At 42.6% G+C, this 20,637-nt stretch overlaps 1 protein-coding gene across 1 annotated transcript in view; it reads right to left on the reverse strand.

Annotated features, from left to right (window-relative positions):
• Window positions 1-20,637, reverse strand: part of PCSK2 (proprotein convertase subtilisin/kexin type 2) — a 113,915-nt gene that overhangs the window by 42,768 nt on the left and 50,510 nt on the right. The window contains exons 3-5 of the mRNA XM_068153111.1: window positions 11,206-11,319; window positions 8,306-8,414; window positions 5,966-6,003 (exon numbers count right to left, since the gene is read on the reverse strand). Coding sequence (XP_068009212.1) covers window positions 5,966-6,003; window positions 8,306-8,414; window positions 11,206-11,319 — 261 coding nt within the window. The remainder of the gene's footprint in view (window positions 1-5,965; window positions 6,004-8,305; window positions 8,415-11,205; window positions 11,320-20,637) is intronic.

The raw sequence follows: 20,637 nt of genomic DNA on the forward strand, positions 1-20,637 counted from the left end.
ATGGCAGTAAAGATTTTTCAGTGATGTTTTTGTTCCTCTAGCAAACAATGAAAATTGTAGCTCATAACAGAGGTAGAGAATTCCACTGCTTATCTGATAATTATTAAAAAAAATATGCCTTGGATTGTCTCTCCTTGAGGTGGAGGGAAGCTGTTCCCCGTGACTAATTACCAAAAGTTGAGAGAGAGACTTCTCTGTGTTTGAAGATGTCTGAAGTGGGAAGAGAAGAGAGGTAAGACTACCTGCTGTTCGCATTCAAATGTGAAATGCTAGATGAAGAAAACTTCAGCTGTGGGATAACTCCAGAAAGTATGCCCTCATACCTTCTATAGGGAACTTTAGTGCTCAGCAAAACTTTTCCTGTGTACAGCCTGAGTGATACCTGGCAAGGACCCTGGGAGATTGACAGATTGGTTTGGGTTGGAAGGGACCTTGAAGATGATCTAGTTCCAACCCCCTTGCTATGGGCAGGGACACCTTCCACTAGATCAGGTTGCTCAAGGCCTCATTCAACTTGGCCTTGAACACCTCCAGGGAGAGGGCATCCATGACCACCCTGGGCAATCTGTTCCAGTGTCTCACCAGCCTCGCTATAATGAATCTCTTTCTGACACCTAGTCTAAATCTAGCGTCCTTGAGCTTCAACAGAAGGTTGTATCACAAAGACATTACAGAGAAGGAAAAACAAAGTTAGGAGAAGAACAATGCACTGCTAAGATGGTTGCATGTTGTTTCAGCACGTGTTACATCTAACTCCACAGATTTCAGCATCTTTTTTCTTGTCCAAATGAATGTATCAGTACCCTGTAAAAAGTTGCCTATTCCCATTTTCACTCCTGTTTTCCTACAGTAAATGTTCGTCTTGTTCCTGCCCACCTCCAGTGTCCTTTTTTCAAGCAAATTTTCAGCTTCAGAGAGGCCAGACACTGAAACCAGAAACTTTTCACTGTCAGCTCAAGTCTCCTAACAGGATCCTAATTTTTGTCACTACTGCTAATCAGGGACAAACTTGCTTACACGAGTGAGTTGCTGCTCCTTACATTGGGTCCTTGCTGCTCTAAATGGGATAATGAAGCTACACTGACCTTCACCAGCAGACACTGGCCAAACCAAGAAGGAACACCATACAAACCAATGGAAGAGAGAGAGATCAGATTATGCTTATGTTTGTGGCACTACAAAGCTCCATTCCCTCTCTTAGGGTTTTCTTTGAGACAATGTTCACCCCCTCACAGCTGCTCCTCTCTTTTATTAGACATATCTGGTACGTAGCCCTTCTTCGCTTTTCTTTCTCACCTTGGAAAAGTCAGTCCTGAAATTTGCTGGCTTTGTATGTAGAGCCTGAATTGAAAGGAAACCATGGACCACATCAGGCATCAACTTTTTAATTATCAGGTCATAATGAAGGGTTCTTTTTGTGGGACAAAGAATAATTTCCTGAAGGAAAAGCCTCTGTGGGGTTTCCAAAGCTCGGAAGAAATCATCGATCTTTTGACAATGCAGTCATGGTGCAGAATGGAAAACTCCAGCTTTGCAATAACCCCCCGATCCCAGAAAAGCAAGCAGATACACTGCAGCAAGCTGAGAGGGGGTGCTGGGAGAGCAATCCATCCAGACTGTGAGCAAGGCACACACTTTTCAACATATATAAAGTGCATTCAAAAGAGAAATGGATGATTCAAGCAGTAAAGCTCAGGAATTGCAAAGAAAATTATGGCCAGAAATGCCCTCCAGATGAGAGGTCATGGTAATTAGGAGAAAATACAAATGGTGTTCTTTAGAAAGGTCTTTCTTTTCTCTGACCCTCCATTTTCTCTAAGTGCTAACTCCTGTCACACTATTCAAGCAAAAAAACAACCAAACCAAACCAACAAACCAGCAACTGAAAAGCACAAAGGCCAAACTGAAGCGAGTGACCAATATCAGGTTTTGATACTTAAAAATGTGCCAAGCCCACCACCTTTGGGAAACTTCCTAACTGCTCCCAGTTTCCTAGGGATAGGAGGATATTGGAGATAGGGAGATATTGCCAGAGCATGCACGTATTTACCCACTTGAGAAACATAAGATGGGGGCTTTTTGTTTCCTAAAAATAAAACATTGAACTAAAGAGAAAGCTGCCTCAAAGTGCATATGTCTCAGAAAAAGACCAAAACTAGTCCAGCAACTGCAGAGGGATGCCTGCACAAAGTGAGTTGCAAACTCCTTTCTTAAGACACTTGTTTTGCTGTATTTTTACACCCAAACTGATCTTTCCTTCTGCTGCATTTAAGTCCTTGTCTTTAGCTCATGCCCAAATTACTACCGACTGGAAAAAAAAGATCTCTGAGACACGGCAGATTGTGTCAGAGCAAGATCTCCTGGGACTCAAGAAGACCCTGGCAGCCTTGCAGACAGAGGAGAGAGCTGAAGTGCAGGTGAACCAAGCCCTGCAACCGATGTGCTGTCCTTTGACGAAGGAGGAGAGGGCAGACTTTAGCAGTGGGAGCAGACATCAACCTTGCCCTTCAGCCAGCCACCTCTCAGGCACAGCTCATGCAGCCAGCTCTGTGTGAGGAGGAGCACGACCTCTTGCTGGTTTCCAAGTTCACCATTTTGCTGCTTACCCTGAGAAGTGCTAACTTCCCAGCACACTTCCTTGCTGTGTCATCTGGTATATTCAGCATGGAATTAAAAGCGAACCTTAGACAATAAGGATGAACTATGCAAGCTCTAGCCTATTTCTATTTCCCCCCCTCACTGCAGTGACAGCCTCCAATCACAGATTTCAGCTGGTAACTTGTAGTTTTGTATTTCTGCATTAGAACCACTGGGCTGGTATCTGCTTTAAGGCTGTGTGATCTTTCAGATGGGTTTCTGCTGCTGCTGCTTTAATGACTGACTTACCAACCACGTTTTCCTCAGTCTTCTCAGAGAATCATAGAATTGTTAGGGTTGGAAGGGACCTCCCTGCACAAGCTGTACCTAATTCTGCATTTTGTTCCCTCACAGCCTGATCACTGCTCCACCAATGGACTTCTCCTTAGAATAGAATACAATAGAATAAACCAGGTTGGAAGAGACCTTCAAGATCATCGCGTCCAACCTATCATCCAACACCACCTAATCAACTAACCCATGGCACCAAGCACCCCATCAAGTCTCCTCCTGAACACCTCCAATGACAGTGACTCCACCACCACCCCAGGCAGCCCATTCCAATGGGCAATCACTCTCCCTGTGTAGAACTTCTTCCTAACCTCCAGCCTAAATCTCCCCTGGTGCGGCTTGAGACTGTGTCCTCTTGTTCTAGTGCTCTAACTCATCTCTTCCTAAAACCTGATTTTAGTATTTATCTGTCTGGGGAAGAAAAACCCCAAACCAACTAAGGTCAGCAGTGCAGACAGATGGCATAGGAGCTTCTCCTATGTATTTGTGGGCCTAAATGACTGAACTGAGACCTTACCAAACTGAAATAATGGGAAATCCTCCTGCAGGTGTAGCCAAAAGTACAAGTTCACAATGAGATGGGGAAAAAAACACCCCACAGAACACCAAAAGGAGCCCCTCCTTATTTTCAGCACCATGACCTTGCTTGGACAAAGTCATTCCTACATCAACCTTTCAAGATTGTCATGTCAAGACGAATTGCCTTACAAGTTTTCCACAACTGTCATTAAAGTGTTTGTTATCCTCACAGCCAGACAGCTTTTCCTCTCCAATTTTCATCCCAGTGTTTCTCTTCTGTACTCTCAGACTTCTCTCCAGCTCCAGTATTTTCTGATTTTAGCATCATGTCTGTGCATTGTCATTATTCTGGAAATGAGTGGCAAATGACACAGAGACTCATCCTGCCGCTCTGAAAACTACACATTTCTGCTCAGCCTGCCTGAGCCAACCATCTGCCCTGCTGCTATCCATCAAACAGAAAGTATTTTTAGAATTAAAACACCCCCACAATATTACTGGGAAGGCTATTTTTGGCTTCTGGGCACAAGCCCAGGTTCAATGCTAACAGCAGAACTCTTCCTATTTGACGTCATAGCAGGTATGATGTACGGACTTATTGCTTATTTGAAACATGATTTTTAGAACCAGAATGATCCCATAAGCTTTGTTGATGCTAGCTGCTGAAAAGTGAGTAAAGAACACACGTTTTGCCCAGGTCACATGCTAGAACATACACAAAACATATGATCCCTAGGAAGGAAAAGAGGCTACAAACTTACAAACTTCTGTATTTTTATCAATTTATGGGAACCTCCTACTGAGTGATTCCTCTTAGGAGAAAGCTTTGCAGTCAGAGCACAGGGTTTAATTAGCTGCTATCAAGTTATTAAGCCAGTTAGTAAGGAGTGAAACTGCCTATCTTGCACTTTATCTCTGTGGTCAGCTATTTCCTGCATTTCTTGTCTGAAGTAAACACCTTCTGTATCTGTTTTGTTCTCTACCATATGTGCATTTCTACTTGCAACAACAAAAAGATTTTCATCCTGTGTGTTACTATTTTCCAAACACCAATCAGGTAAAACTAATTGTCTTGCTCTCTTTTGTGAGGCCACACCTTGAGTAATGGATTTAATTTGGGGCCCTGGACTCCAAGACAGATGTTGAGGTGCTGGAGCACGTCCAGAGAAGGACAATGAAGCTGGTGAAGGGTCAGAAGAACAGATCTAGTGAGGAGCAGCTGAAGGAACTGGGGTTGTTGAGTCTGGAGAAGAGGAGACTGAGGAGAGACCTCATTGTTCTCTACAACTACTGAAAGAGATTGGAGTGAGGTGAGGGTTGGTCTCTTCTCCTTGGTATCAGGTGACAGAATGAGAGGAAATGGCCTGAAACTGTGCCAGGGGAGGTTTAGGTTGGCTATTAGGAAAACATTTCTTTCCTTAAAGAGTGGTCAGGCATAGGAACAGGCTGCCCAGCGAGGTGGTGAAGTCACTGTCCCTGGAAGTGTTCAAGTAATGTGTAGACATGGCACTTCAGGACATGGTTTAATGGCCATGATGGTGTTAGGTTGACAGTTGGACTTGGTGACCTTAGAGGTCTTTTCCAACTGAAACAATTCTATGATCTATGATTCTGAAGCTGTTCTATGTGAATGGCTCATGAGTTTACCAAAATGCCCAGTTGCCTGTGGTGTTCTTTTCATTTAGTTGAAATTGCAAACTAAACCACACTGCTCAGCTGTAAAAGCCTGGGCTTCCCTCAGGAAGCCAGTCACTGCAGGAGAATGGGAAGACCCCAAAGCAAAGACACTGCAACCCAGCAAGGAGACACAGCTACTTGATGTTCATTGTCCACTAGACTGCCACAAGCAGAGTGTTACAGCAGCATACCACAAAGGCAACCTAATCTACAGTCCATGGGTGCTGGGCACTCTGGTAGACACCTGGAGATAGGAGTGGTAGTGTAATCAGGGGCCTAAGGAGAGCTTGGGAGAATGAGGAAAGATAAAATCCCTCTAGTCCAAAGGTCTAAAAGCCTATATGTGGTTTGAAGCTCAACCAATTGACACAGTGTGTGCTGAGAATACACAATGTGCCCTGCACATGCCTTGAGGCAGTGGATCAAATCACCTGTTACAAAGGAATTAAGCTGTTCCTGGAGGTTTCAAAGGCTAATACATGCCTTGCCACAGCCCACAGCTCCATTGCCCCCTGAGTGACAGGCACATTCTGCATCTAAATAGCAGGATTTAGAGCCAATTCCCAAGTTACTCATTTCTGTCCTAAATCCAATATTGCAAGCTGCAGCTTATTTAATGCGAGGCAGCACCGTCAGTCCTCCACACACAGTTTTATCACCTTTCCATTCCTCCCATAGGCAGTCCCATTTTCAGTCTGCTTCTTTCAATGTAAAATGTATCATCTGTAAGATCAGCAGTTCAGTTGCACTGTTATTCCACTCACTGTTTAAAATTTTATAGCAGAGGGGCTATAACAATAAGACAATTCTCATTTTACAGAAGAGGTCAGTGTGTACTTACATAATTTGATGCAAGATCAGGGTGCAGATAATCAATTCCTGTAATAAGACAGGAGAGAACAGAAACCAAATGTTAAGAGTTTAAAAAAAATATTTTCTCATCACAGAGTCACAGAATGGTAGGGGTTGGAAGGGAGCTCTGGGGATCTTCGAGTCCAACTCCACTGCCAAGGCAGGTTCACCTAAAGAAGGTCACATGGGAACACAGCCAGGTGGGTTTTGAGTGTCTCCAGAGATAGAGACTCCACCATCTCTCTGGGCAGCTTGCTCCACTGCTCTATCTTCCTAAAAATAAAGAAGTTTCTCCTCATGTTCAGATAGCACTTCCTATGGTCAAGTTTGTGCCACTTACCTCTTGTCCTGCCAGTAGGCACCACTGACAAAAGGCTGGTTCTGTCCTCCTGACATCTACCCTTTAAGTATATATAAGCATTTATGAGATCCACCTCAGTCTTCTCTTTTTCCAGAATACCCCCCCCCCCCCCCAATTCTTTCAGTCTTTTGTCATAAGGCAGATGTTCTAATTCCCTAGTCATCTTTGTATCCCCCGGAGCAAAACAAGAGTCCTCTGCAACCCCAGGAAAACAACCACAGCTGGCTGAAGTAAGATTCCAGGTTTTTTAAATGTGGACTTCTGAACTGCTGTACCCTTTCTAATCCAGTTCCAGAAAGGAGTTTTCAATCATTTCTGTCAAAATCCAGGTGTCAATTGAAAAGGTGAGCTCAACACCAAAATGTATTGACCTGTTTTACTTTAAACTGTGATTTAAACAAATCTTTCATCTTTATACAAATTCTGTCATCTCAGTAAGCCCTGGATCAGTAAGCCCTGGATCAGTACAGTACTTAAAACAAGAAAGCATTTTTAACCACTGAAAATTGCAAAGTAGAAAGAAAATTAGCTAGAATTTGGCAAACATTTTGGATTATGTGTATGAAAGAACTTTTAACAAACATCTGAGCAGAGGCTCTGCACCTTGGTCGTTTGCTAGAGATAATAATAAGGGAGTGTGCAGAATATACTCATTCTAATGCATGGTATCCTTCTACAGATAAACAGATCACAGTGGATGGCACAACAGAAGCAACAGATCTACCCTCAGATCCATTCTGTATTCATTTAAATCATACAAAGAAATGGCTACCAATTTCACATTACATTTTGACCATTACTCTGCCCCATGTCTGCAGCCACCGCTCTACCACGGGGTCAGCTGTATCTGCAAGGAGAAGGTTGTATCATGTGGTTAGTCTGGTGAAACAATTAGTTCCCATTATATTGGGTCCTTAGTATTAGATTTGCATGAAGAGGTGTCCTGGGAGGAACTGAGTGATCCAAATGGTGGATGGACAACAGGACTCTCAATGAAGAATTGTGTTCTTCGAGTGCTCTTTTCCAGAGTTACTGGAAGTGAATATAAGGCAAATTACTCCTTCTCTAAAAGCTGTATCTGATGGGCCAGCAGATTTGTTTGATATGAGGCTCAAACAGTTTGTCATCATTCCCATCACAGTAATGCCTACCCACTTTGAAAGCTCCTGCCTTTGTGGAATCAGTGAAATTGTGATTTCTCATGACATCATGTGAGAGATCACCTTTCATGTGACATTGCTCTCTCATCAATACAGTGATGTCTAAGTCTGCTTTTTATTACTTCCACGAAAACCTTGTAAGCAAGCAGATAAGGCACAGAAATACATGAGGACAGATCCCAGCTGACTCTAAAAAGCATCTCTGGATCCAGAAAATTTAGTTATTTACTTTGAATATTATTCAGTCATCATAAAAGGAAAACACTCAAAATGCAGTCCAATTTAAAGTGTTGAGAGACTGCACTTCAGCAAGGAACCCATGAGTAGAACAGCTGTGACTTCAACTGTACCTTTTACCTTCATCTTCCCTAAACTTAGCCTCAGATTAGTAATGTATTTAATATGCAGGCCTTTATTGGCATTCAGCATGAAAGTGCTTAATTATTTCAGCTGTCAAGTGTGACTTTGAGAATAATGTAACCCAGAAAACGTTTCCTTAAGTACTTCTTGCACAGCAATTACATCCCCCAGTCAGTGCCTAGAGAAGTTAAAGGGAGTCTTTCCTTTGACTTAATGGCCATTACAGTGTACCCTGGAAAATATCTGAATGCAAACTACTTTTAACGCTTGGATATCCCTAGTGAACTCTTTAGAAGGTTTTCCCTGAAGATCTCAAAGCCTGTGTGGATGCCAAGTCTCACCACTATAAGCAATCCATTATGACTTTTAAATGTATAATTTTTTTAAGCTTTGATTACATGGAAAAAGCTACTTACAAATGCTAAAGTAGGAGTCAGTCTTCACTTACCGTCATCCATAATCCCTATGGTTACTCCCTTTCCTGTGTATCCCAGCTCCCATGCTTCAGCTACATTAAGGTCAAGTCCAGGAGTCCCATCTGCTTGACCAGTGTTAATCTATCAGTGAAAAAAAAAGAAGAATTGTGGGTGATTTTTTTAACTTGAGAGACATTTCTACTGCCACTGCATTTTGCTTTATGTTTCTGCACGTATCTTTGGATCCATTTAAAAATAGATGTCATTTGCTTTGGAGTGGGCATCTGTACATGATCATACCTAATGCAATAATGCAGCAGAAATTAAGAAGAAAAAACCAGAACACAACAAAACACAAAACCAACCCACAACAAAAAACACCACCAACCCCAACACCAACCCACAAAACAAAACCCCCCAAAACAAATAAAACAAACCAACCCCCTGCAAACACCCCCATTCCCCAAGAAAAAAACAACCAACAAACCAACAACACAACAAAACAAGCAACCAAAAAATCCCACCTAAAACCAAACAACAAAAAACCCCAACCTGGGGTAAATTACAGAATCATAGAATCATTAGGGTTGGAAGGGACCTCAAGGATCATCCAGTTCCAACCCCCCTGCCATGGGCAGGGACACCTCACACTACATCATGTTGCTCAGAGCCACATTCAGCCTGGTCTTAAAAACCTCCAGGGATGAGGCTTCTACCACCTCCCTGGGCAACCTGTGCCAGTGTCTCACCACCCTCATGGTGAAGAGCCTCTTCCTAACATCCAATCTGAATCTACCCATTTCTATTTGTGTTCCATTAAATTCACTTTGTGGTTTATAAAATTTTAATCACATCAACATTCAGTGTTTAATCAATTTGTTACTAACAATTGTTAATTGTTGATTTTAATCAAACCAGTGATTTGGATTTTAATCAACAGAAAACGATTTGGACCTTCCCCTCCCAGCTCCCCCCCAAAAAAAGGACTTTTCTGCATGCCCGGGCAGTGGGTCAATCCAGAAAGCAAGACAGGCCAATATGAGCAGGAAATGCTTCTTTCTTGAAATCAGGGATCTAATGAAATTGATGAGCACCAAGTTTAGTAACAGAAAAAACTTCATTGATAATCAAGTTAGCCCTTCTTTAACTTTGAGAGTCCTTTCCAACCTCCTGTGTGCGATTCCCTGGTTCAGCAGTACAGGCTACCCCCTGCATCTTCATGTTCACAAACCTCACATCTTCTCATGCCCATGAGAAAAACAACACAGCTTTTGCTGTTTCAGATGTGGAAATTGTCAGTTTTGTGCCAGGCATCTAATTTCAGACCACATTTTAGTGTACTTTATATACTTTATTGTACTTAGGCTGGGGTGAGAGTGGCTGGAGAGCAGCCAGGCAGAAAGGGACCTGGGGATAGTGGTTGACAGCTGGCTGAACATGAACCAGCGATGTGCGCAGGTGGCCAAGAAGGCCAACGGCATCCTGGCCTGTATGAGGAATAGTGTGGACAGCAGAAGCAGGGAAACTGTTCTGCCCCTGTACTCAGCATTGGTTAAGCCACATCTTGAGAACTGTGTCCAGTTCTGGGCCCCTCAATTTAAGAAGGACATTGAGATACTTGAACATGTCCAGAGAAGGGCAACGAAGCTGGTGAGAGGCCTTGAGCACAAACCCTATGAGGAGAGGCTGAGGGAGCTGGGATTGTTTAGCCTGGAGAAGAGGAGGATGGTCTTTTCTCCCAAGCAGTCAGTGGCAGAACAAGAGGACAGAGTCTCAAGCTGCACCAGAGGAAGTTTAGGATCAAGGTGAGGAGAAAGTTCTTCACAGAAAGAGTAATTTGCCATTGGAATGTGCTGACCAGGGAAGCAGTGGAGTCCCTGTCCCTGGAGGTGTTCAAAAAAGGACTGGACGTGGCCCTTGAAGCCATGGTTTAGTTGTCCTGAGGTGTTAGGTATTAGGTAATAGGTTGGACTTGGTGATCTCTGAGGGCTTTACCAACCTGGTTGACTCTGTGATTCTAATCTAAAAAAATTACAGGTTTGTAAAGAATGTTATTTTTATCAGTGCAACATTTGGACTGGAGTATCAAGGATGAAGTCCCATCCATGCTAATGGTGCCCTCATTCATCTGAAAACTCTTATCTCAGGGGAAAAACCAAAAAGCTATATTGGATGGATTCATAAAACATAAGGAAGAGAGAAGGAAATAGAATAAGAAGCACCACTCTAAAGCAAAAGGACCCTTCTGAAATTAACAAGGCATCAATGCGTTTACTAAGAGTTTTATCAGAGAGGTTGCAACACTAAACCTGATCAAAACAACTTTCATCAGGATTTTAACAGAAAAATATCACTTTGGTTAGTTCTGTATGTAAAAAAAGAAATGAATTTTGCTTTTATGCCTAAAGACTTCTTGCTACAAGTCATGATACATTAAAAAATTAAACCATTTAGCAAAATATTCATTTAGACATTAGCTTAAGCCAAAATCCATCTCTTTTCAGCTGTTCTGCTTTTGACAGAGGGAAATTCAATTAAAATTCACATTTCTGTAAGAAAATAAAAACCTCTTCCTTTTCCCCCCCCCCCCCCAGCCAATACACTGGAATTTCTTGTTATAATTCTGTTACAACATTTCACCTGGCAACAGCTCAAAGGCATGATTCGTATTCAGTTTTAGGGTTCACATCAGCACACCAGGAATGCCCACAGGACACCAATACAGTTCTCTCTTAAGCCTTCTAAAGAGCTTTCTACAGACTGAAATGAAATTTAGCTCTTGAAAGGTGCTGGATCTTCCCAGCACAAAAAAGGTAGAGTTAAAAACAACAGGACCATGCCTTGGATCCATTCCCAAGTTCTTGAGACATATCTGGATGCCTGAATGCCAATTATTTAGTCATGATCACTATGCTTTTCTTTAACAACTTACCAGGTACCACTGCTTCATAAATAAAGGATCATTCATATTGATGTCAATGTCATTGATGTCCCTGTATCCTCGTTTCCTCCTGCTGAAGCCTTCCTGTTGCACAGCTTTCCTGACCTGCAAAGGTTAATTTTCACATCTTTAACTCAACATTCTTAACCACACAGGCAAAGACTTTTCAGCTGTGTTGTCATGAGAAATAAGGATTTTGAAATCACCTGATTTGTGTCTGTGCATTCACTTCGCAACTCCCAAACCAGTGATTGATTTCAGTCAAAATTCGCTAAGAGGTAGAAAGCTCCAGGACTTGGTTATGTGGGGGAGAGACACCCAGAAGTGTCCTACCTGGAGGGAAGCTACAGCTTCAGCATGTTTTAGATACCAAACAATCTGCATCAGAAGGAGTCCCTACCCAGGGCATCATCACGTTGATCTGCACGAGGGTAGGGAGCATTAGAGAGGGACTTGGATGGATTGGATTAATGGGCTAACATTAATGGGATGAGCTTCAGCAAGGCCAAATGTCAGGTCCTGCACTTGGGTCACAAAAACCCCAAGCATTCAGTATTCAGTATCACTAAGGTTGGAAGAGACCTCAAAGATCATTGAGTCCAACCTGTCACCACAGGCCTCATGAAGTGTGGCTGGAAATCTGTCTGACAGAAAGGCACCTGGGGGTTCTAATCGACAAGAACTGAATATGAGCCATCAGTGTGCCCAGGTGGCCAAAAATGCCAGTGGCATCCTGGCTTGGATTAGAAATGCTGTGTCCAGCAGAGTAGGGAAGTGATTGTACTCAGCTCTGGTGAGGTCACACCTTGAGTACTGTGTCCAGTTTTGGGCACCTCAATATAGGAGAGACGTGGAGGTGCTGGAGCCAGTGCAGAGGAGGGCAAGGAAGCTGGGGAAGGGCCTGGAGAATGAATCTTATGAAGAACAACTGAAAGAGCTGGGGATGCTTACTTTGAAAAAGGTGAGGCTGAGGGGATGCCTTGTAGCTCTCTACAGCTACCTGAAAAGACATTGTGGAGAGGCTAGTGCTGGTCTCTTCTCACAGGTAATTAGTCACAAAACAATAGGGAATGGCCTCAAGCTGCAACTGGGGAGGTTAAGACTGGCTGTGTTTAAAGGTTAAGACTGGATGTGTTTAAAGGTCATGGGGATGTGGTGCTTGTGGTTATGGTTATGGTTTAGGGGTGAACCTTGTAGAGTAGGGTTATCAGTCGGACTTGGTGATCCTGAGGATCTTTTCCAACCTGAATGTTTCTGTGATTCTATGTGATCATCCTGAATCTTCCTGCCATACTTTTCCATCCCCACCAAAACCCAAATGCTGTTATTAGAAGCTAAAATTAGGCAAATGATTTACAATATGTCACTGTTTCAAGCTGCAGGCAGCTGATGAAATGAGGCTGCTGGATCTCAACCACACTTACAGAGTTTTTAGATTTTCCTCCAGGGCATTTTCAGAGTATTTAGATGGCCCTTCCTGCCAAAGAAATTTGCTGGGAGGGAAAAAAAAAACCCAAAACACAAAAAAACCCCCAAAACCCACCCCCATAGATCTGTTGTTACAGACTTTCATAAAACTCCTGAGGTTCTCAAAAGCATGGCTCCTAAAATGGTTTATTTTCAGGGATTATCCTTATAAGAAGTGCTAAATGAATACACTGTCATGAAAAATTAAAATGGCAAAAAAAAAGCCACTGAGCTAACTATACACACTGGCTGAAGTGCGAGGTATGAAAATGCTGGTTATGAAACACAACTAGCCAGAGATTTTTAAAGAGCCTTTTGTTTTTGAGCAGCAAATCCACACAACCATTTCAGTAAGCACTGAGGAAAGTAAGAAAAAAGTTAAGGCACTCAGGAGCTAAAAATGTCACATTATAATCATCTTATTTGTGCCCATGTAAAAGAGCACTCTGAAAGGGGACCGCTGAATCCCTGCAATTACGTTACAGTATGTGCTAACATATTCCCAGACCTGGCAGAAGTGCTGTCAAGTTTGTCAGACTCTTCGTACTCTTTAATCTAACACCTGGAACCAAGATAGCATGAAGAGTCCCAGCATTTAATTAAATAGATATACAATATATATGCATACATATATGTATATAAAAAAAATCCTAGCCTTCTCAAGGAAATGCTCAAAACCATGAACTGAGGACACTTTTAGGTGCAGCAAGAAGGCAGCAAGACCACTAGCATTTCCTCAGACATTTTCTTGAAAAAAAGGGCAAGTATCATAGCATAGAATCATAGTATCAGTCAGGGTTGGAAGGGACCACAAGGATCATCTAGTTCCAACCCCCCTGCCGTGGGCAGGGACACCCCATACTAGATCAGGCTGGCCAGAGCCTCATCCAGCCTGGTCTTAAACACCTCCAGGGATGGGGCCTCGACCTCCTCCCTGGACAACCCATTCCAGGGTTGTATTCCATCACAGAATCATTAGAATCATAGAATAATTAATAACTCAGAAAACCACCTCTATGTGTGTGACTTGGGCATTTTTGATTAAGCCTATGCATATTGTCAGTCAAAATCAACAGGGAAGAAATTCATCCAAAGGCTAAATCAAATCTCAGGTCAGTTGAGTCATTCTTGGAGGTGTCCTTCTGTCTCTGCTAATTAAAGCAGAAGCCTCAAAAGGAAATGCTCAGTGAGGTGCCTGCGGCTGAGACAAAACCCTGATCTAAGAGATGGGGGCTGAAAGCTATTTTCCTCATAGCTATATTGCTTCATTTTAACCCTGAACACCTAACACCAGGTCACAGTAAGCAAGATGGAGCATCATGCCTTGAAAAGGCAGCACTGAGTGTTTCTAGAAATCTACTTGTATGAATTCTAACCCCTTAACTAAAGGTACCACGTGATAAACATTGAAACAGTGCTTTCATTTACACATGTGTCTCCAGTCCTTCTGCAGGTTTATTAAAAGAATAGATTGAAAATAAAACCCCAAACCCAACTAATACAATATAAGCTGGAAAGGGGACAGTAAATAAGTAGGTCCTACACTAGGTGTGGCACCAGGTATCTGTAGAGAGTTAAGAAAGGTACAAGCTCACTGTTTGATTCCTCTAAGAAAAGGCTCAGTGATGCCATGGAGACAACAGAGCAACACCTGTCATTATGCCTTTCTCTGTTACCACCCCTGCCTCTCCACTTGCAACTGCAAACCCTGAGCTGCCACCACAGAGAAGAATTATGAACAGAAGCCAACCCTCGCTTATAGGGATGCCAGAGAAAACGATTTCGTGTGTTTGTGCTCCCACGCAAGTTTGCTGGCTCTGCAGGACCTGCTTCATTAAGGCACTGAATTAGCATTTAGTCAAAAAAGGATTTCTGCTAGTTAAAAAGCAATGCTGCAGAGCCCTGGCTTTTCCTTAAGAAGACCTGTAGGAAGCAGGGGAGCAATTTGCAGGAATAGAGCAGGCTGGTTTCCCTCCTCAGGGTCATCTTATTTGTGTGATTTGTTCCATCTTCACCATAAAACATAATTTATTGTTGTATTCTATTACATTGTAATTTCCAGAGACAAGGCAATGTACCCCTCAAGGAGGTATAACCTTCCCTAAACTAAAACCTCTCTGTGGGATGTCTTCTGAATGTTTCACATGGAGAAAAGGCATACATATGTACCTAAGTCTCAGCAATTCTGAAACCTCTCTCCTACAGAACCAAGAAGTCTTTACTTCATACTCACAAATGACAGTAGCTCACACAACTGCATCTAGAAGAGATCCAAAATTCCTATCATAAAATGATTTGCAATGTTTGGAGAAGGCCTTGGCAGCTTCTCACTTACATAAGCTATAAATTGCCTGATATGGTTGCCTTTTTAAAGACTCTCAGCCAGCACAAGGTAAGAACCTGCATGTCTCCTGTTGAAAAAGAGTCTAGAAAGCAATAATCCCAAGATGAGGTAACACTCAAATATTCCAGAACCACTCACTAACAGAGCAAACTCAAAATCATAGAATAATTCTGTTTGGAAAAGACCTCTAAGATAATCAAGCTGAACCATCAGCACACCACCATCATGCCCAGTAAGCCATGTCCTGAAGTGCCATGTCTACATGGTTTTTTTAATACCTCCAAGGACAGCGACTCCACCACCTCCCTGGGCAGTCTGTTCCAAGGCCTGACCATTCTTCCAGTAAAGAAATGTTTCTAACATCCAATCTAAACCTCCCCTGACACAACATGAAGCTGTTTCCTCTTGGCCTATCACTTGTTACTACAGAGAAAAGATGACCACACACATCACTATGACCTCCTCTCAGGTAGCTGTAGTGAACAAGGAGATCTCCTCACCTCAGCCTCTCCTTGTCCAAGCTAAACAATTACAGTTCCCTCAGACACTCCTCAAAAGCTTGTTCTCTGGTTCCTTCACCAGTTTTGTTGCCCGTATCTGGACCTGCTCCAGCACCTCAATACTTTTCTCATAGGAAGGGGCCCAAAACTGAGGTTGAAGAGAATGATGCAAATCCAATTATTTGAATAGAAAAGTGCCCTCTGAGGGCTGCATATAGCCGACCCAACACCACCATGTCCACTAAACCATGTCCCAAAGTGTTTCAAAAAACCACACATTGCATGTGCAATGGTAGAAAGTTATTGGAACACATTCTGAACTTCTAGCAGCCATTATCCCACATACTTGCATCGAGTTCAGACATGGAATTCAGCCCTTAGTCCAAGCCAAAAGGCAATCTCACACCATACTTTAAAATACTTGTTTCTTCAACTGATGCAGGAAAAACAGTGGCCATAAGACTCAGACTTCTGATAATAGCATCTCTACATTGTGTGAGTCTGTGAGGCATGGTACTCATTAGAGCCTTGTGACAGAAAAAGATTTTCCTACTAAAAGAGCACTAATTTTACTTACTTAAAATTAGACTTCTTTATCAACAATAATAGCCTATTGCTTACCTCATTCTTACTTCATTCATTTCCTTTTTGCTAGGACACAGCATCAAGCAGAGAGCAAAATCTGAGCACCTACTTTATTAGCATGTTATTAAAAAGTGTCAAAGCTACTAGCTAGGTTTGTAATCCAAATGAAGGTCATACACCAAAGGAGGTAGCCCATGGATGAGAAGATCTTTGCAAGGAAAAAAATGGTTCAGGTATTGATTTTTAATATACTTGTACTTATGCGTGGTGCAGAAAGTCACTTGGATGATAATTAACCAGCAGGATACTGATGCAGAGCAAATTAACAAAATAATCAATTGACTGCAGTACTGCTCCAGGAGGACCAGAAACCACAGCACTTCAACTGTGTGCTGTGCTCTTGTGAATGCCAAGATAATCGGCTCCTTGTTTTGATCGGACAGGGTTAATTGTGCTAGTGAGCTCCTGCAGTTAAACAACTCTGTTATACTGAGCAGAAATGACAGATAAACTCAATTACACCAGCAATGCACAAAGGTGGAACAGTACACACAACCCCAACCTCAAGAACTCCAGAACAGGAGAATTCAGGTCAAATTCCAGAGGAAAAAGGCAATCCCACTGATAACATAGCTTTTTAAACAAAACATAGCAGTGAGATAATCAACTGAAGGCAGCAGTGGTTCTTTTTCTCTAAAGCCCCAGGGGCAACACAGGTCTGGAAGTAAGAAGTTGGAAACTGATAGCCTATACTCTTGTAGAAGTCCGGCTGGTGGTTGGACTTAGGACCTATGAATTGTACTGAAGATCAGCCTCCCTTGAAGGTGGTTTGGAACAGTCTGTACAGACACACACACACCAAACAAACCACCTTCAGAAAGCAGAAAGCTGTCTTGACTGCTGCTGTCACTGAATTCTGATACCTAAAGAAACATGGTGGCAGCAAAAGACAGAGGCAGAAAACTTCAAGTGAGCCTGAATGACCTGCACATCCAACTCTTCAAAAAGTAACGAGAATAGCCTATCAGGAACTTCCAGCAGCTTTTTGCAGTGTTACCCACAAATGATGACCCCTCTGCTCCTAATGCCTAGACAGAACTAGAGAGTGACTATGTCCTTTTCACCTCTGATTCCTAAGTAAACGCAAAGATATTTAATTTTACTACCCACTTCATCTGTGTAACATAAAAGAGACCTATTAGGGAAAGACCACTCCTGCCTACAGAGTACAAACTCATCACCTGTATTGCCCAAGAACCTCTTGGTGGTGAGCTCTTGTAGTGGTTTAAAGCAAACCCAGCGGTTAACCCCCAACACAGAAATGAGGGAAAACTCAGGGTTGAGAGAAAGGGATAAGAAGAGTTACTGAATAAATGAGGTAACATAAATGCACAATTACCTTAGCTAATTAATAATACAATACAGGATTACCTTGGCTTAGCCTATTTGCAGAAGGACCTCACCAGCATAAAGCAAACCAGTGCTACCCCACTGCCACTCATCTCACTGCCATCTCCCTGCGGGAAGGAGCCAACACCCAAAACCTGGAATCCAGAAGCAGCAACTAGAACAGGAAGCCTCCCATGTTACAAGCTGAACTTCAAGCCCTATAATACTTTGCTCCAGCCAGCACTGTCATTTGGAAGCTGGCATAAAGCAGGATGGTATGAGTAGCAGCAGACTAAAACTCAACCTATGACAGCTCTGGAGGTGGCAGAGGAGCAACCATCTTACATTATTCTAGGTTTTTGTTAAAGTCCCAAAGCAACCAAGTTTTGCATGACTCTTCACTACAAAAATCCAAGGAATAACATTAACCTTCCTCACTAGTGAAAGAGCATCCAAACCTACTTGAACTTAACTAAAGTTGGATGGAGCTAAATGAAACACTTTTAAATGGCCCTGGGGACAGCTCATTTCTGCTGCTGATAAGCTGGGGTGGTGAAACTGCTAGACTCCATCCAGCCATAGCAATGCAGAAAATGGATACCTTTTTTCTTTGACACAGCTGGGTAAATCTGCTTGATTTCAGACTTTCTGAGCTTGTCTCAAGGACCAGGAAGAACAAGGAGGAATGTCAGGGATCTTGTGACTGTCACTGACAATCTAATATCTTTTTAATCAAATTATGATGGCTCCTCTCAAGCCGGCTAAGAGTTTCCAAAGTTTCTTGTGGAACTCTCTATGCATAGCAACACGTCCCTGTTGTTAACCTTTGGTGTCTCTGCTGTATTACTCATAACAGAATCTCCAAGTGCCTGTTCTGCCTGCATTCATCACTCCCTGTCTGGAGAGTTTTCTGTACAGTGACTCTTTCCCCAAGCTATCTTGCCAATCCTTGGTAGGCACAGTCAGGACCACTACAACAAAAATGTAGCAGCTGTATGAGGTATGTCCTTTGAAACTTCAGAGTTTATCAGCACAACGTTCCCTGTCATTTCTAAGCAAAAGACAGAGAAAAAACATACTTTTTTTTTCCAATGTAGAAGGTATCATGACAGTAAAACTTCATCTCTTTCCATCCAAATACTTGTATTTACTCTTGTTTTATGCATTTGGAATGGATATAGAATCACAGAATTGTCAGGGTTGGAAGGGACCACAAGGATCATCTAGTTCCAACATCCCTGCCCATGGGCAGGGACACCTCACACTAGATCAGGTTGCTCAGAGTCACATCCAGTCTGGTCGTAAAAACCTCCAGGGATGAGTCTTCTACCACCTTGCTGGGCAACCTGTTCCAGTGTCTCACCACCCTCATGAAGAACTTCTTCCTAACATCCAATCTTCCAATCTGAATCTATTTTTGCTCCACTCCCCCTAGTACTATCACTACCTGACACCCTAAAAAGTTCCTCCCCAGCTTTCTTGTAGGCCCCCTTAACATACTGGAAGGTCACAATAAGGTCTCCTCAGAGCCTTCTGTTCTCCAGACAGAATAGCCCCAGCTCTCTCAGTCTGTCCTTATAGGAGAGGTGCTCCAGCCCTCTGCTCATCCTCGTGCCCCTTCTCTGGACACATTCCAGCATGTCCATATCTTTCTTATAATAGGGGCTCCAGAACTGGATGCAGTACTTCAGGAGGGGTCTCACCAGAGTATGTCTATAATGAGAAGCATAGACAAGTTGAGAATTGCCCTGATATCTAGGAAAAGTCATATCTACTCTAAATTACCTTCATTTTTCATTCTTCTTGCAGCCATCCCACTACCTTGCTGTTATTTTCTTGTTGAAACAGTGTCATTTGACACCAAATACCTGCTGCTTTTTTCACTTACTACACTCAGTTGCATGTTGTGCACTGATTCTAATTTTGTGCTTTCTCTAACCAGCCCCACTTGCCTGTCCAAAAGCTGCTGAGTTTCCACAGACCATCAGCAAATGCTAAAACTTCTGGACACTAATTCTATTTCCAGTCACCCCTCTTAGGATGTCTTCTCTGTTTTACTTGGCTCCAGCCACTTTTGACCCTTCTCCCTCTGGACATGATACTCCAAAGTATTCCACTCATAGCAGAACAAAACAGAGACAAAATACTGCACCATTAAACTCTGACAAAAGAAAGTTACTAATTGCCTTGCACAGCAAATCCTGGCATAGTTGGGGCTGCTCTCTTACATCTCTGCACAAAACAAAAACAAACAAACAAAACCCACAAAAAACCCCCACCCCAAAACCAAACAAAACCCCAACCAACAACAAAAAAACCCCAACCCAACAACACCAAATCCAAACTGAAAACCACAACACCAAAGGTACTGCCATTGAGGAAGCTGCCCCAGAAGCTCAGCATCAATCAGGCAATAATAAAATATGAAGCTTGAGCTCAAAGGTTCCACTCTGGCAATTAACCTTTCTTGATGGAAGCATGAGTTAAAGAACAATGTGTTAACCAAGTTCATATTCTAAAACAAAACAAAAACCAAACCAAACCAAACCAGACCAGACCAGACTTGCTTCTGCTTTATTTTGTGACCTTCTGTTTTCCTGATATTAGTTCAGTGCTTGGTAAATAAGAAGCTTTAAAAAAACATAAAAGAAGGGGAAAAGAAATCAATATTTTTGTCCATTTAGTAGGCCTCTCACAGTTCAGTGACATTCAGGAAGCAGTGAGTAAAGAGACAAGGAATCAATGTGTACAAGAGGCTGCAGATCATATCCAGCCTGCTCAGCTGAGCAATCAATAGTGCTCCTCTAGCTTCTACTTTGAAATGCAAGCAAGTTGTTTATGCTGCAATGTAAAATGAATGCTAAGCATGGACGGTCTGCAATGGAAAATGCCAACTGGGTAAACCAAATGGTGTCACAGGCTCATGCCTTCTATGACAAAGGTTTTTTCACTCTGGGATAGAATTTATTAAGGGGAAATACTGAGACAGAGAAAAAGCCCTGGATATCTTGAAGGCAGCACACCGCCTCAAGAACAAGCAAAACCACTTCACACTTCTGCTCCCTCCTCAACTTGGAATGAGGGCAACATTGGTATCTGTATTACCACAGGTGCTGGCTATTCTAGGAACTCCATTCT

Source organism: Melanerpes formicivorus, unplaced genomic scaffold (assembly GCF_026170545.1).
Source record: "Melanerpes formicivorus ecotype bairdi unplaced genomic scaffold, bMelFor1.0.p_v2 SCAF_25, whole genome shotgun sequence".
Taxonomy (NCBI): Eukaryota; Metazoa; Chordata; class Aves; order Piciformes; family Picidae; genus Melanerpes; species Melanerpes formicivorus.